Source organism: Aricia agestis, chromosome Z, assembly GCF_905147365.1.
Source record: "Aricia agestis chromosome Z, ilAriAges1.1, whole genome shotgun sequence".
Classification (NCBI taxonomy): Eukaryota; Metazoa; Arthropoda; class Insecta; order Lepidoptera; family Lycaenidae; genus Aricia; species Aricia agestis.
In genome coordinates this window covers 4,667,580-4,684,949 of record NC_056428.1, presented here as the reverse complement: position 1 = coordinate 4,684,949, position 17,370 = coordinate 4,667,580, and the positions used below count along the sequence as shown (strand labels likewise).

General features: G+C 38.7%; 1 protein-coding gene and 1 non-coding gene across 2 annotated transcripts; one reads left to right on the top strand and one right to left on the bottom strand.

The window, feature by feature from the left end:
* Positions 1–305: 305 nt before the first annotated feature.
* Positions 306–4,558, top strand: LOC121738965 (protein extra-macrochaetae). Its single transcript, XM_042131257.1, has 2 exons — positions 306–776; positions 3,448–4,558. The coding sequence occupies exons 1-2, from the start codon at positions 399–401 to the stop codon at positions 3,484–3,486; spliced, it is 417 nt and encodes a 138-aa protein (XP_041987191.1). The 5' UTR covers positions 306–398; the 3' UTR covers positions 3,487–4,558.
* A 937-nt stretch (positions 4,559–5,495) lies between these two features.
* Positions 5,496–5,568, bottom strand: Trnar-acg. The gene has a single exon. It is a non-coding gene; the product is annotated as a tRNA-Arg (tRNA).
* Between the last annotated feature and the right edge of the window lie 11,802 nt (positions 5,569–17,370).

Genomic DNA, 17,370 nt, shown 5'->3' with positions numbered 1-17,370 from the left:
ACAAGAGTTATTAATATATTTATTGAAACGATATTACGTCAAATCCTTTTTTCTTTTGTCAAAAACAGACCTACTCTACATAGAACAATTGAACAATATAAATCAAATTATAATCTCAAAACAAACAATACAGGACAAAGTGCGTGTCACAAGCGCAACGTGGCCTTTGCCAGGGCCGCCCAGCGCCGCTCGGCGCAGGCAGACGCCGCCGCGCGCCGCCACCGGGGAATCAGGCTTCGCCGCCGCGCGCCCATTGGCCGACCCCGGCCCGCCCGCGCCCCGCCCGCCGCTATATAACCCGCGCCGCACCGCGCATCACCTTATTCCTCGCTCGCTCCTCGCACGAGACGCACGCGTCGTGCCGTGATATACTAGTGTTCGATCGTGTTCAGTGAAAGATGAAAGCTATAACGGCAAACATGTGCGCCACCGGGGCCTCCGTGCCCGCCATCGCCAGCGGGAGGGTGCAGCGGCACCGTGACGGGGAAAACGCAGAGATCCAGATGTACCTGTCCAAGCTGCGGAACCTCGTGCCCTTCATGCCCAAGAACAGGCGGATCTCGCGGCTGGAGGTGATCCAGAACGTGATCGACTACATCTGCGACCTGCAGTCGGCGCTGGAGAACCACCCCGCCGTGGGCCAGTTCGAGGCGGAGGCGGCGCTGACTCCCTGCACCTCGCCCGCCAAGCCCCGCCGGAGCCCACTCGGCCCGCGCCCCGCACCCAACACCATCCTCCCCACAGAGAAGACCACATCGTCACACAATTTACACATGGTGAGTCCCACACAAAACAATAGAAAACGCGAAAACTGATAAAACCAAATTATTGCAAAACGCCAACCCAACAACATCCGGACTCAAGCGAAGCGATTTTACATTTGAAGTAAATTTTAATTAATTCTTACAATCTTATAGAAAGTATATTTTTATGGAAACTATACCAATTACTTTATCAAGTTATGATCCGCTTGCATTTATTAGCGCCGCGCCAGCTATTAGCGTGTATAATACTGTTGCATAAAAAGATAATGAATTCAGTCGGGGCGATGTTTTTGCTGCGCGCGCGCACCTGCGAGTTTCGCAAGCGCGGGTAGGTAAAAGCGGAGATGCTGATGCGAGTTTCACAATCTTCTGGCGTCGACGCACGCCGAGCCGTAAACAAAAAATATAAATGCATTTATGCAGTCTGATTACAATAGTTGCCCGAAATCTGACCGTGTACACTCGAGGCGAACGAATATCGAGGCATCAAGAACGATGTTTTTGAAAATCTCGACATTTTAATATGTATAAGTCGTAAAAAGACACAATCTAGACCGCTGCTCGCGTATGTGTGACGACTGTTTTGAATTTCAGCCTTGAAGCGCGGACACCTGCGCCGGCGCCGCGTAAACGACCGTGTACACAATCTGAATATTCAACGCGTTTACGTCTCGCTAGCATTCCTTCTGACACCTGCGTGATCGCTTTAACTTCCTTCGCAGTGATCACCGTCCTTGTCGTGTGAGTCGAAAGAACGACCGTTCTAAATACGAATCTATTTAGATACAGTCGCTGATGGGAGCCGCGCGGCAGGTGCGCCGCTCAGGATTTATTCGAGCGCCTTGCGTCTCCTCGCGACGCGCACTCGTTAATACTCGAGTGTAGCACGTAAATTCTAATCATTGCCAGTTGAAACCGAGGGAAATGTTCAAAACGAGCTCGATTTACCGGCCGCCGAGTGTCGCGAATGAACTGCGCAACGTCGCATTTAGGTCCGATTTCACGCCATTGGAGTAGATTTATATTGTCATTTGAACTCAAAATTCTTGCGGGTGATAGAAATTCCGACGCATATCTGTCGATGATGTAAGCCGTAATGTAAATCCGAAACCTGAAAAAATGCCAAAAACGGTTTAAAACTTCTCCCAAATTTGGAAAGCGATTTCCCATTCCGCTCAGAGATGTAGTAAACTTTAACCGGATATAAATCTTTCAAATCTACGCCTACGAATTTGTCCGACCGTCTCGTAATACAACCACATTCCTGAATACAAATTGAGAATGTTCAAACGTAACATTAAATCGAGAGCTACGCTTTGTCTCGGAGCCAGTTCGAGGCGGTGTAAAAAGGGTAAAAAGCCTCGAGGCGATCGTGGAGGAATTCGTAACATCGTGCAGTTCGTGCGGCGGCATTTCACGGAGCTATCGCGCCATCGCCGCAGCCTCACGCGCCACAAACCTCGAGCATACGCCACAACTATCACGAGATGGGCCCGTAAATTGTCGCTCGCAGCTGGACGCCCTCCGGCCCTCACGATTCCAGTTTTATCTTACGAGTTCACTCACATTGTTGCCTTTCGACGCTATTCTTTCCTCGCCTCGTTACGTTGAATACTCAAGACCAACATATTATAATTATTTACCGCCGCGACAGAACAGATATGATCGACGATAGTTAGTCGTGGCTCAAACAATAAACAATTCAAGCGGTCTTAACACTCTCATTGTTATCTAATTTAGAGCCCGCACGACGTTATGAATTAATTTGTTCACCCTCGGATAGTAAATTGGAGATTATACGAAAATAAACGCGCATTTGGATTCATAAGTTGGGTCGGGGCGAGGAAGCTGACAGGATATCATAGGCGAGTGCCAACCTGGCCGCCCACGCTCGTCCAGCACGTCGCTAACGAGCCGCCAGGTGTCCGCGCCCACTCCTTCGCTCCGTCTCCGCGTATTTTAAACATAAATTGCCCACGTGAAAGTTTTACGATCACCTCGGCGCTTCTCCGAACCGATAAACCCGGAGACAATAACCGCGGCAAATATCGCAGCACACGTGCAGAGATTTCGCCGATCGGCTCCGTCGGCCGCGATCGATCGGGGGCACCGCGCGGTAACGGTCGCTCGCAGCTGCGCTCCACACGTGATAGCGCCACCGGCAGATAACTAAATGCACTACTCGTTCATTATCCGACCGACAATGCTGCCATTATGAGGGATTTCACGTGTACGCGTCCCGTTCCGTCCGGGACATGTGCGCTCCCCCTCCTGCGTCCGTAAATAGGGAGTGGCCACGTGCGGCTGCTCAGCTGCGGCGCGGATGTGCGGACGGGAAGCGGTAATCTTACACTCGCTCCTGGCGAATCAGATCTGCGACCGTTTTAGCCGCAGAAACCCCTCGAATCGATAGGCGTAAGGAGATGCTAATGAATCGGGAAAGGGTGGGCCGCCCTTTGTTTCGCGGCTAATGAATTAGAATGATGTTGATGGCATATGCGGCGACAGATGGCCGGACGCGGGTGGGATGCGCATGTGCCGCCCAATATTTGTCGCAATCGCTGACCTTTGTAATGAACACTAGGGAAGGGTGTGTCGATTAATAAGTTCTATTTACTTAATTGGACCGACCCCAATTGGACGTCGAAGGCAATATCTATAATGAATTCTCTTGTTGTTTCAGGAGTTGGAGAAGCACGACCAGGACCGAGACTCCTGTTAAGTGATATATAGTTGTAAGGACAATACGAGAAGGTGGATATACCTCGAGGTGTCCAGCGCCGGTGGTGGCAAGGCCGGGGCTCCCGCATCGACAGCGTCGTCTAGAGACGATATCCTAAATGCGATCTCGTTATGATCAATACTGTAATATAATCGACCCGGGGCATTATGAGGACCGGCCGTCGCGATGCGGTCGGCCGGCGTCCGCTTGTTCTGTTATATTTTATGTAAAAAGCTTTATTAGTTTTATCGGGATATGCGTGAACAATTATTTTGTAAATATTATGTTGAATGGTTTGCGACATCGAGAGATCGAGTAATTTAAATAGAGTTAAGATCTCGTAAATCGAATAGATTCGGTATTATAATTTAAAAGATTTAGATTTCTTTTATTTTTCTCTTGATCACTACGATTCTTAGTTGTAAAACGATGCTTCCATTTATATCAAAGACGTAGACCAATTTTGAGTTGGTTTATCTTATTTTATTTAAGTTTAATTAAATTAAAAACGAGTGTGATTTCGCGCAGGGCGCCTCTACTATTGTAAATGTAGAGAGGTCCGCGCGGGTACTAAGTGCAAAACTTGCTTGTATTAATTTATCATTTTGCGTTTAGTACAAATTGTAAATAGTATAAATAAATAAGAAATATATTTTCAAAATTTAGTAGAAATTATCAAATTCTAGAACCTCTATGATTTAATATCGATTATAAGGTGAAAATGCTTTAATTACCTTAAATAATTATGGTGTATTATAATTTTAAATAGACTGTTATAATTTTAGTTATGTGGATGACGTTGTTGCTGAACAATTATTATATTCTAAGCGTTTGTTGGATCAATGCGATTGTTAAATGTATTAGTAACTACAAATTCAATTACTTACTTAAGTATTACTTTGAATTCTACCGTCGCCATTGATTCCACATCTGCCTTACATTTTGCATTTAGTATCATCTTTTAATATATTCCTATCGATTCATATTGAAATGTTTTAATATCCGGTTTGTTAATTATGTCTTTGTATAAGTTAATCCTCAGACAGCAGAAAATAAAAACTTTATGATTTGATTTATATCTTTCATTTATTAATTTTAAGACTTCTATTTTGATACCTACAACATTTTATTCAAGTATTAAGTAATATTGATGGCACAATTATATTAAAAATTCAGAAGAATTATCGAAGAACTTACATAATTGAGAAGCAGTACATAAATTAAGATAAAAACTACTCACAATAAGTCGGTATCCAAATAATTTGGAAAGTCTTATAAAAACATCCAATGTATTCTACATTGGATGTTTTTATAGTAATTCAAGTATCACATTGAAGGCAATCAAATTCCGAAATTATCAAAAATTCAGAATAATTATAATCACAAATTAAGACAGATTTTATGATAAAAAAGGCGTAGGTAAAGACCGAAATAAGAATAAATTGCGATTTACTTACATATTATTTCAAAGAACAATAAGTAAGAAAGTCCTTTGACACGCAGAATTCAATTGAAGAAACTAAGTAGTAAAAGAAAAGTTGAAGATAACTATTATAACTGTAGTGAATGACTAAAAACTTGGAAATCACTGCTGCATTTGGCTCAAGAATTAAGTGATAACTAGGAAATGAATAATTATAATATAAATTGCAAAATATAAAGTAAAATATTTATGAGAGTTAAACAATTTGAAAGTTGAGAGAAAAATAAACGGCATAAATGCAAAGATCACGCGATTGCATCATGACCAATTATCATCACTACAATATTTGGTCAGCTGTGCTTGTTAACTTCAATACACATTGTCATTACATTTCCAACCTTAACTGAGAAGAGTAGAGTATATTTTCCATTAAACATACATAAATGTGCCATGCAAATATACACCTTGTTTCTACGGAATACATGTCAATGTAATTAGCAAAATATTGGCTTAATGCCTTGATTGTTGAGCAAAGTTAAATAAAGAAATTAATCAAGATGTCTACAAAATGTACGAAAAAGAGTCACGACCCTGCCAGGATTCGAACCTGGAATCTTCTGATCCGTAGTCAGACGCGTTATCCGTTGCGCCACAGGGCCGGTTAGCTGTGACCATCAAAATAGTTAACTTAGTCACAGAGCTTATAAATAGTATAAAACAGATACGGTTCAATTAAACTTAAAATAATTAACATTAATGATATTCATTATTCATATTATAACCATTATAGATTCTACATAGAGTCAAACAAGTAAATATTCTTGCATTTTTACGGTAACTACTCACAATATTCTATTAAATTTGTTAACCATCTTCCAAAAAGGAGGAGGTTATATGTTCGTCTGTTTATTAATAACTGTTATAATATTACTATGTCAAAAATCACACTTAATCACGTCTTAAGAACAGGAACTGTGCATTTAGAAAATGTGTCTAAAGAAACTCTGAAGGATTACGTTAAATTGAATTTTCATTCGAACCCCACACGAAAATTGTGTTCTGTGAAGTGTAAGTCATGCCACCATAATAATATTATAATTTACATCAGTGATATAATATTATTAAATGATGTGATTAGGTATATTACGGGTTGTTTTCCATGAAAAACCCAATGTTATTTAATTATGATTAATTGTTTATTACTTACTTTATTACTACACTGATATTTAAACTGCTTTGTTGTTGTTGTTTTACAATTTTTATGCTGTTTTGACGCTTTTCTTATTACTTTGTTATTTCAATTAATTTGTACTAAGTTGTAAATTAATAACAACAATAAAAAAATTGTTAGCATGGATTTCGAGCATTCCTAAAATTATCAAAATAATTCAGTCTGGGTCATCAATGATCTCTTTCTATAATGTATGTTTTTATGTGCATTTCTAGCGACTTTTAGTAACTTATATCTCAGTTTTTACCAAAAGCTTTTTCGTACAAAATCTATCGTCATTCGTCATCTGTACTGTCTATCTTACAGGCCAATCTCTCTATTACCTTTTATATCTAAACTATTTGAGAAGCTTCTTTTCAAACGCTTAAAACCTGTACTAGAAGAAATAAAATTGATTCCAGGCTATCAATTTGGCTTTAGAGAAAAACACTCTACGACTGACCAAGTTCACAAAATAACTGCAGTAATAGAAAAAGCACTTGAGGAAAATAAAGTCTGCACAACAGTGTTTTTGGACGTCGCGCAGGCTTTTGATGAGGTTTGCATGAGGGACTAATTAAAAAATTCGAAAACTCCTCCCAAAACAGTTTGCTGATATTCTAGAGTCTTACCTAGTGCGAAGAATGTTTATGGTGAGACAAGATGAAGCATACTCAGAGATGTAACATATAAAAGCTGGAGTGCCTTAAGGAAGTGTCCTAGGCCCGGTCCTGTACCTATTTTACACTTCAGACATTCCAAAAATGGAAAACAACACCATTGCGACCGTTGCAGATGACACAGCAATAATGGCTACAGGTGACACTCAAGCAGAATCAGTGAAAAACGTTTAGAAAGCTATTAACACCAAATATATGACTATGGTGAATAAAGCTAAACGAAACAAAATCAGTTCATGTTGATTTTACAAATAAAAGACCACAATATAACCCGGTATTCATTAACAATACTGCAATACCGCACGAAAACACCGCCAAATATCTCGGCATGACACTGGACGCAAAGCTTTGCTGGAAAGCTCATATCAAATTTTAGACATTAGAGACATATATTTTATGTCAATTGTGAGTTATTCCTATCTCTAGTAGGGCAAAACCAGAGATAGATCAAATATTGGGAATGGCCGTTAATCTGCTAAGTAAAGTTAACTAAGATTGTGTCCATCAACACTTTCTTAAAGTCTCTATAAAGGAGAATACACACTATTGTTTGTGTTCGTCACAGTCACTTTAGGTCTTTTACACTAATTTTAACACTAACTCAAAAGGTTTTGTTCTTTTCAGTCTTCTAACTAAGTCCGTGTTGTCAAGAAGCTGGATGGCCTCGACATTCACGTGATGGTCTCTTTTCGTGAGCTTCGGCGTATCTTTTTATAACTGTAGAGACCATGTCCACGTTAAGGTCCTGGTGCAGGTCTTCGTTGCTAATGTACCAGGATGCATTTACAATGCATCTAAGTACTTTGTTTTGAAATCTTTGTATCATCATGGTATTAGTCTTTTTGGTACAGCCCCATAGCTGAATACCATAAGTCCATACGGGCATAAGGACTTGCTTATACAAGAGTATTTTCTTACTGATGGATAGGGATGACTTAAAGTGACTGTGACGAACACAAACAATAATGTGTATTCTCCTTTATAGAAACTTTAAGAAAGTGTTGATGGACACAATCTTAGTAAACTGTACCTACCAGATTAAGTCAATATAAAATTAGTTAGGCTAGATTGTAATATTATAAAATACAGGTATTTTATGTAAAAAAAATCTATACTGTCTTGCCCTATAATAGTTTCTATCCCAGAATAATTTGCCAGTGCTATTGTAAAATGTTGAATGGCATGAGAGTAACATACATATTATGATGATAAAACATCATAGACATTGCATACTTGCCAGTGGTGGCCATATTCGAGGCCCCGAGGTCTTTGCGAGGCCCTGGGCGGCAGGCCATTGCGAGGCTCTTTGTCTTACGAAAAAATACCTCGCAAGAGCAAGGCCCCGGGCGATTGCCCTGTCCGCCACCCCCTAGGGCCGCCACTGGTAAGTGGTACTTGCTATCGGAGATTACCACCTATAAGAACCTTCATTGTGCCGTGTTTTTTCCCCGAACAGTATCAGAGCTTGATTTATGCTTTTTTTTTTTAATTCATTGGTGTCGCTATATGTGGTGTTGATGATGAGCCCCATATCACCCATAATCCTAACCGTAGCGAGTTTGACGGTATTTCCGCGCGTTATCAGTATGGTGATAACGACACAGGTGTGGCGACCTTCGCTCCCGCGTACGCCTGTACATGATGTACTCAGGATACTTACTAATCATCATCAGCCTTTTATGATGATACCAGAGTGCTTAGTCAGAATGCATGCAATGTTTTGATAACGAAGTTAGATGTGCAATGTGCATGCAATTTAACGAGCCAATGAAGATCATTCTTTTTCCTGAAGAGAAGAGCTTGTCGACCGCCACAAGCTCTTTCTACCCACAATAATTAGCGCCACATTCCTGCATCGTGCTATCGAATATTTCTAAATGTATTGGACATATTTGCGACAGTTGAAATCAAGCTTTGGGCTTCCCGCTTCGGTCTGAACGAGCAAACTACCTCTCTCGGTCGAAATATCTTCCCTTGCGGCCTCCGTGCATATTTCCACAAGCTTTGTGGTTAAAAATTATTGAAACCTGGCAAATATCTCGATCCAATTTATTCGGGCTCCATGAGATCATGCCCCCTAGCATACGCCAACGAGATATCTCGTGGATATCTCACTCTCGAGCGTAGTGATATTGTCCATATCGATATATATCTCTTAATCTATCTATCTCGCTAACATGCATACGTCGAGAATCAAGAGACAAATTTTTTCGTTCGTTATTATATAGTTCGTTAGTATATAGACAAAAATAGCACATATAAAAAAAACAAAATTATCTCTAATTTTGACGACAGACGTACGAGAAAAAATGTATGTCATGTTAGAGTCAATAGAGATGAAGAGATAAACCAGTTAACATCGAGAAGACGTGTAGAGTGAGATATCTCGTTGGCGTATGCTAGCACGGCAGGTCGAAGGGTTTTCGTGCTTGTTGTTGATTCTGGCGACACAAGAGCTACAGAGACGGAGAGGATAATATAGGCCAATAATAATAATTGAATGCCCGTCAAAACTACAACATGATTGAGGTGGCTAGGAGTGCGGTTAGGGCGAGATTAAGAAAGCATCTATAGCTGTCGTTCTAATTTATTTATACAACTTTACATATTATAATAAGCGAAAATTATAAACTGTTCATTATTCCTGTTCATTTCTAATTTTTGAGACAAAAAAGTTAGTCCTAACTCCTGCCTAAGTGTTCGTAACGTAATTATTTCTATTAACATTGTCATCCTGTCATACGGTACTCAAGTACAATATTTAGTTCACGTACGCTCGAGGAATACGTATATCGAGCCACCTGTGTAGGAAGATTTACAGTGCAGGTGGACAGGTGTTTGCACTGAGTGTGTGTGTACTGATAACGACTGATAACGCTGCGAGGCGCGCCGGTACATTACCGTTTTAACTCTTCGGTTTACAAAACAAAAACTCAGTTATAAATAATACTTTTGGGGTGCGTATGTATTGTGACAGAGCAATTTTGTGTGTTTGTGTGTGTGTGTGTGTGTGTGTGTGTGTTTTATGGGCAAGCGCCCCAGCGTCATGAAAATCAGCAGGCATACACAAAATAACGAGGCACAGAGTTTCTCACATTGAATAAGAAGTTTTGTGCCTCGATGACATTTTATACGAAGATATGTTATTTGAGATTCACTGCTTGGACTCCTTGATGATTTGGCTGTAGCGATATCGATTTTTCTCAGAAATGACTTAATATATAAGAAATTTTTAATGTCTTTGTCTTTGAAATACCCATAGCATAACACGACTGGTCAACTTTTATAACAAGGAAATAATCAATCAAAAATACCTCTGTAAAAAAGGGATTCCTATTTTGCCAACCATCCTTTTTACGGCGAAGGCCATAGACAAGAATAATGTTTGTATGGAACTTGGCTCTACATTTTTACATTTATGTTTTTGGTGGGATCACTCTAACTATTAAAGAAAACCGCATCTAAATCCGTTGCGTAGTTTTAAAGATTAAAGGGAACAAAGGGACATGAGGGAAAAAAGCGATTTTGTTGTATACTATGTACTATGTATGTAGTGATTTATACTATAACATAGGTTTTAAGCCTCTCCTATATGGGAAGTACAGGCTACAAGAACTTCTGGCTGTTATTCCCAAAATGTGACACATAAAAGAGTCAAGTGAAAGTTAAAATTTTCAGACAAAAGCAAACGTATTGACTAAAGTAACAGCTATATTGTAAATTGTAATTCACATAGCATTCGTTAACGAAATACTATGTCATAACATGTTCGTGGTTGGGCTCACAAACGGTGCATTCTTCACAGTATGACGTTGGGCAGTGGGCTACAAATACAATAGCCACAACAGATTGCAACAGGAGCGCAAACATACAGCTGCTCTGTACAGTTCGACTCAAAATTTCAAATACTAATAAGCTAGTGACAAAGTTTGGTTCTTTATAGGGAACCCTCTGTAACATGTAATAATTTTAGCATAATAGCTATTTTCAATTACTTAAGCAATTTGTAAATATTGGCTTTTCACTTAGGGCTACCACACAAAAAACTCGCAGTTATGTGTGGGAGTCCTTAGCAGTAGCAATCGAGGACCCGACCACAGAATTTATATTCGTAGTACCAACAGAATTCCCACTCGTGAAACCCGTTTAAAAAAATAACAACTAATGCTGCGATACTATAAAGTTCAAATTCCGACCGCGCAGTGCTAGGTGGCTACAATTATATTTGCCTACATGTGCGCTCTCTTTCTATCGCGTAAGAGGTACCCTTTCTGACGAAATCAAGATTGTCACCTTTTAGAAAATAAAATAATCTTTTAATTACTTTTATATAATAGAGAAGCATAACATCGGATTAAGAAGACTAGATAGTTCTGTTTGTAGAGGTCCACAAGTTTATTATTTGTAGGTGCGAGGTATACAGAGTGTAACAAAAATAAGTGATAATACTTTAGGGTATGTACGTACCCAAAAATTTTTTTCACTTTTGTATGGGGAAACTCGTGACGCTCGGGCCCTTGCCCATACAAAAGTGAAAAAAATTATTTTGGTCTTTCAGAGCTCCAACTTTCACAGTGAACTCTCTACAAGGAACACTACACACCCTAAAGTATTATCACTTATTTTTTTTACATTCTGTATAATTCTGAATTTGGGGCCTGCTATTACTGATATATTACTGTCCCGACTCTAACCGGTGACAGCATGAGACTACGGCTCAATTTCGGAACAACCAAATGTACTAACTAGTACTCATCACGTTCCAGACCCCATACTGTCAATACGTTCTGAAACGCACAATATCAGTGTATTGACGATTTTGTTGGATTTTTTTAAAATGAAATAAGGGGGCAAACGAGCAAACGGGTCACGTGATGGAAAGCAACTTCCGTCGCCCATGGACACTCGCAGCATCAGAAGAGCTGCAGGTGCGTTGCCGGCCTTTTAAGAGGGAATAGGTTAATAGGGGAGGGTAGGGATGGGAAGGGATGGGAAGGGAAGGGAATAGCGGTGGGTAGGGAAGGGAATAGGGGCTTGTACCTCCGGTAAACTTACTCACTAGGCGAAACACAGCGCAAGCGCTGTTTCACGCCGGTTTTCTGTGAGGACATGGTATTTCTCCGGTCGAGCCGGCCCATTCGTGCCGAAACATGGCTCTCCCACGTATGGTTCCGGCACCATCCCGTTACGGCAGAATTATATAGCACAAAAACCGAGCATCTTACCGGGTCGTAAAATATCCTATTGTCCTTTTCCGGGACTCAAAGTATGTCCTCCGGCACAATCGGTGCACCGGCTTAGGCATGAAGATGTAACCCGTAACAGACAGACATACTTTCGCATTTAAAATGTTACTACGGATATCATACTTGTTTTACCAGTGGCACTCCAGTAGATATACAATAATATGTCGTAACAATAGATATGGCCATATTGCAAACATCACTTCTTGAGCACTGGCCTTGAATATACTAGGTCTTATTTTCGAACCTAGGCTACGTGTTTAGTCAGTTACTTTGTCATGTTTACGCCTCCGACTGTAAACCTCAAATTTGCCCGAACATATTTTGGTACACAACATAAAGTTTAACGACCGAATGGCTCACGACTAGCGACGCGTTTGACAGACTTTGCTGTATGTTAATAACAGCCTAAATATTTTAACCGGCTTCCAAAAAGTAGGAGGTCTGTTGTTTGTTTGGCTATTTTATGTTTTTTTACTCAACTTGCTATAGTACGGTCACTGAAAGACTTGGTTCACCAATTGGCTTCTTGATAAAAGTCTCAACGAAAACCAGCGTGCAACGGTTTTGCTGGACGAGTAAAAATAAAGGTAAGCAGAGAATGCAATAAGCTAGAGAGTCCAGTTGGTAAAAGGTCGGTAAATTATTTCAAAAATATTTAGGTTGCAGATTCTATCATTACAATAATAAAATAGTGAAAAAATATACGAAATTCCATAATTGCGGATTTTTTTTATTGATTCATTAGCATGGAAATTTTTCTGAAAATACTGGATCGATTTTGTCGGACACAAAGCTAGAGCAAGCCCGGAAAGCTACATCCTTTATACTTTATGATTCATTTTATTTATTTTTTTGTTATTATTAATAGTAAATTGTACTTAATTAAAAACGTAAGTGCACAAATTTTTCTTTGATCGTAATATTTATCAAACGTGGTTGTAAAATAATTAATATGTCGTTGTTAACATTCTGATTTAGATAAGAATTTATTTACATTTAAGTACATTTTCAGTACATAATAGAGGAATTATAAAGGAAATTAAGAACTTCTTATAAAAAAGTTAGATCCAAAAATAAGCATATTTTGTAAATATATTTTAGTCGTTACAAGTCTTTACTTAACTTAATTACTTGACAATGTACAATATAACGCCTCCGTGGTCTAGTGGTATAGAGCGCGGCTCTTGACTCGGAGGTCGTGAGTTCGATTCCCGCGTTGGAAACATGTTATTTCCAAGTTTGGTTAGGACAATGCAGGCTGATCACCTGATTGTCTGACAAGTAAGATGATACATGCGTCGGATGGGCATGTAAAAAGTCGGTCCTGCGCCTGATCTCTCGCCGGTCGTGTCGGTCTTCCGTCCCACTGGATTATTAGAGTAAAGGAACAGAGAGTGCTCTTGTGTACTGCGCACACACTTGGGCACTATAAAACTACTCCTGCGTAGCTGGCCTGGTTTCAATGAAACCGGCCACCGTCACCGAAACCGGTGTGGGAGCTATTATTATTAATGTACAATATTATGTATGCTAAACCTACTTCTTCTCTTTAAAGTCGGTTAAAAATCTTAGCCTTATAATCTCAGCTCAAATCAGTTAGAAAAGAATCTTTTCCATTTTGGAAGACTATAATCTTAAGGTGCTGCTCCCACACTACCGTTAGAAAATGTTTAGTAACGTTAGTAATTAGTGTTAGCAAACATTTAATCACAAATGTTAAAAAATGTAAAAAATGTTTTCATGTTAGAAAATGTTTTTGGTAAACGTAAGTTAACAAAAATTAACATAACAAATTATAACAAAATAAAACATGTGTTACCTTTTATAAGTACGAGTATACTCATATATATACCAATAAATACGAGTAGTACTCATATAAAGATAAATTCATATTTTTACAATAAACACACTAATCATAAGTTCTCAGAAGTTCTTAAAAATCGTTATAAACAAACATAATATTAAGGCCAAGATAAAAACGAGGTGTTGTTATAAATAAGATCGTAGCGATATCGTTTATCTACCGTCAGGTGTTTGTACCCGATGTACCGAATGCACTGCCTGTAACACTTACTACTCTTTGGCGGTTTTACAATTTTATAATGTTTCTAAGAATCATAAAATGTATTATTTTTTTAAGATAGTCCCAAAATATGATCTGTATTTGATTTTACCTCACCTTGTATACTAAAAGGTAATGAAATGAAATCTGCGTACGTGTATGGTGTCCCGCAAGGCACATAGCCTTCCCCTATATTATTGTCGCTAACGTGCCCGCTTGGCTAATTTGTTGCATGAATTTTTCAGAAATTTCCACATTCGTTAATAAATTTTTTATATTCGTAGCATATTTAATTGAATTATATTATATCAGTCACATAATTCACTGGAGTAATCTTAACGTTCAGTTTCGTTCGGTGGTCGATAGTTTAAATTACTTAGTTGTAATTAAATGAAAAATTTGACATAAGCTCCATACATTAATTAGTAATTACTATAAAATTAAAGTTTAATCATTATTTAATATATCTGAGGAGGGCCATAAGTTTATTAAATTAATTATTACAAGTCACTGCTTAATGTTGTATAGAGTAATTTAATTGGTCGAGATTGTTTGTTCTAATGGCTGCTGGATGACATTATTCTGGTTTTTATCATAATTATCTTACTTCCTCATGTGAATAGATATTTGTTTCTACCTCTAAGGTAACCTTTATGTCCAGTTAATAAGGATCACATTGATAAATTCTGAGAAAAATACTTCTGAATGGAGTATATAGTGCGTCGGTGTGCCATAATAACTAGTTTTTATTACATTAATTAATGTCTATAGCCATTAGCCGCTATGCAATTTAATTGCTTGTATTTCCATTTCTAGTTTACCTGGGAAAATTAGAAAACACGCTGTTTTCGAAGATGGTAAGTACATTCTGTCTTTCCAACCTTTTCAGATAAAGAGCTTTAAAAGAGTTTGATTGATTGTTTGAAAAAAGAGAAGAATCAGGAAGGAAAATGCGAAAAGAGAGGAAATTGTTTTTTTCATCTTTGTTATTGTCGTGGCCGCGAGCATCAGATAGTTTACTAATAATAATACAGGAAAAATAAACATTCGACCTAGGCAGAATTTACAAAGAGCTGAAATCGGTAGAGACGCTAAAGTAAGAAAACTGATACATATTTATAAATTCTTATTACCTATAAAAGGAAGTACCTAATAGAAACATAAACATGGGCTTTCAATAAGACCCTCGGTTGGCTCCGGAGTTTAAATATTCAGAGGGTTTAAAGGGCACGGCGATATTTCCCTAGGGCCAAGCGTGTTCTGATTATTTATGAGTCCTACCAGCTATGAAGTATGTATATGTACGAAATATTCAGTTAGTTGCTACCCGCGACTTCGTTTGCGCCGAAATCGTTTATCGCAGTTAAAAAACTAAGTAAGCCTGTAAATCTTATAAAGAGTATGGAAACTTAGGCAAGGGACTAAGTTTCTAAAATCTCAGTATACTAATTAGTGCACATGATGGATTTCTTGAATCCGACTGCCGACACCATGTTATCCCGCGACTGGTGGTGCTGCGCCACTGGTAAGATATTAATTATTAAGTTTAACGTATTATGACATCAGAGTACTGTCCAGTAAACTGGGTTTTATTTCAGAACTTACCCCTTGAGGCATCCTTATAAACCTATAATACGAAGATTAATTAACCTGTGGGCTGTGACTGTGAGGCCTTGTGAGTTGTGACCGAAGTGTGGAGTTTTATTGTTATCGTCTGTGTTATCGTTTACAATTCCACAAAAGTGCAGTTATTTAGCAGTAAGTAGTAACGCTTACAAACATGAACTAATGTTACGCGGGCATTGTTCGCGTGTTATGAAATCGACCACGCCAAACAACCATCAGCATTAACAATTTACAAACGATCAAAAGTATAAACTTTTTAAAACGTTGGTGCCAATTTTCTTGTTGCAGAAACTGGATATTATAGAAAATCCCTAGACTTGGACGTGGGAGATCCATGCTTTGGCACGAATGGGCCGGCTTAACCGGAGAAATACCACGCTCTCACAGAAAACCTGCGTGAAACAGCGCTTGCGCTGTGTTTTGCCGAGTGAGTGAGTTTACCGGAGGCCCAATCCCCTACCCTATTCCCTCCCCTACCCTCCCCTATTCCCTTCCCTTACCATCCCTACCCTCCCATATTACCCAATTACCCTTAAAAGGCCGGCAAAGCACCTGCAACTCTTCTGATGCTGCGAGTGTTCATGGGCGACGGAAGTTGCTTTCCATCTGGTGACCCGTTTGCTCGTTTGCCCTCTTATTTCATTAAAAAAAAACAATTTTTACACGAGGATTTCGGCTCTGTATCAAAATAGAACTTTCGCTACTAGTTATAAAACATCTTTGTTTTATAACTAGTAGTTTAGAACTTAGATCATAACCTAGTAGTTATGAAGAGTTATTCTCATAATAATTTTACCCTACTATATGCATATAGAATAGTAAAGCCTTATTTGGTAGGATTATGTAAAGTTAAAAATGATATCATGGTCAGTCAGCTGGTCTTGACATAACCCGACTAAATATCGTTGGTCTGTCCTCTCTTCTCTGATGTTACTTATGTGGCACTTACATAATAATATAATGTTCATAGTATTCCGATGATGGCCATGAAACTCTAGCACTGTTGTCGTATATTAACACTGTTATACGACATAACGTATGTTTCCTTATCACTACTGGTTTTCTGCGAAGCGAATTGCTCATTCGCGCCACATCCTGTACTTAATAAACACTAAAAATAGTCATTTTAGTGATGTGCCGACTAGTCCACCTTGTCATTAAAATAGCCGACAAAGAATATAAGAACTCATAGGAAACACGTCTCAGCGAGATAAATAGAGATTTACAATTTCTATTCATCTCGGTTTCGGAAACTGACCCCGCGGTTTTAATAATCACTCAAATTTAGTCATAGACTCATTATATTTAAAATCTCAAAAAAATATTCATAGTTCTGTTTATTAATTATTTGTTATTTACTAAAACTTAAAAGCCAAACGGCATTCGCGCTGCGCTTATGAAAGTATATTTTATATTAAGTATATTTTTGTGTAGGTAGCAAATGTCAAATTTAATTCTTAAAAAAAATGCATAAGTAGTACTTACCTATGCATTTTTTTAGGATATTCTCAAAATGTAGTGATCGGCCTTATCTACTAGTCGTCATTTTTTATCCGATTAATCGGCAATCCGGCGAGTCGGCACATCTCTAATTATTTTACATGCACCGGAGATATTGCAATTACCTGTATTGTTGA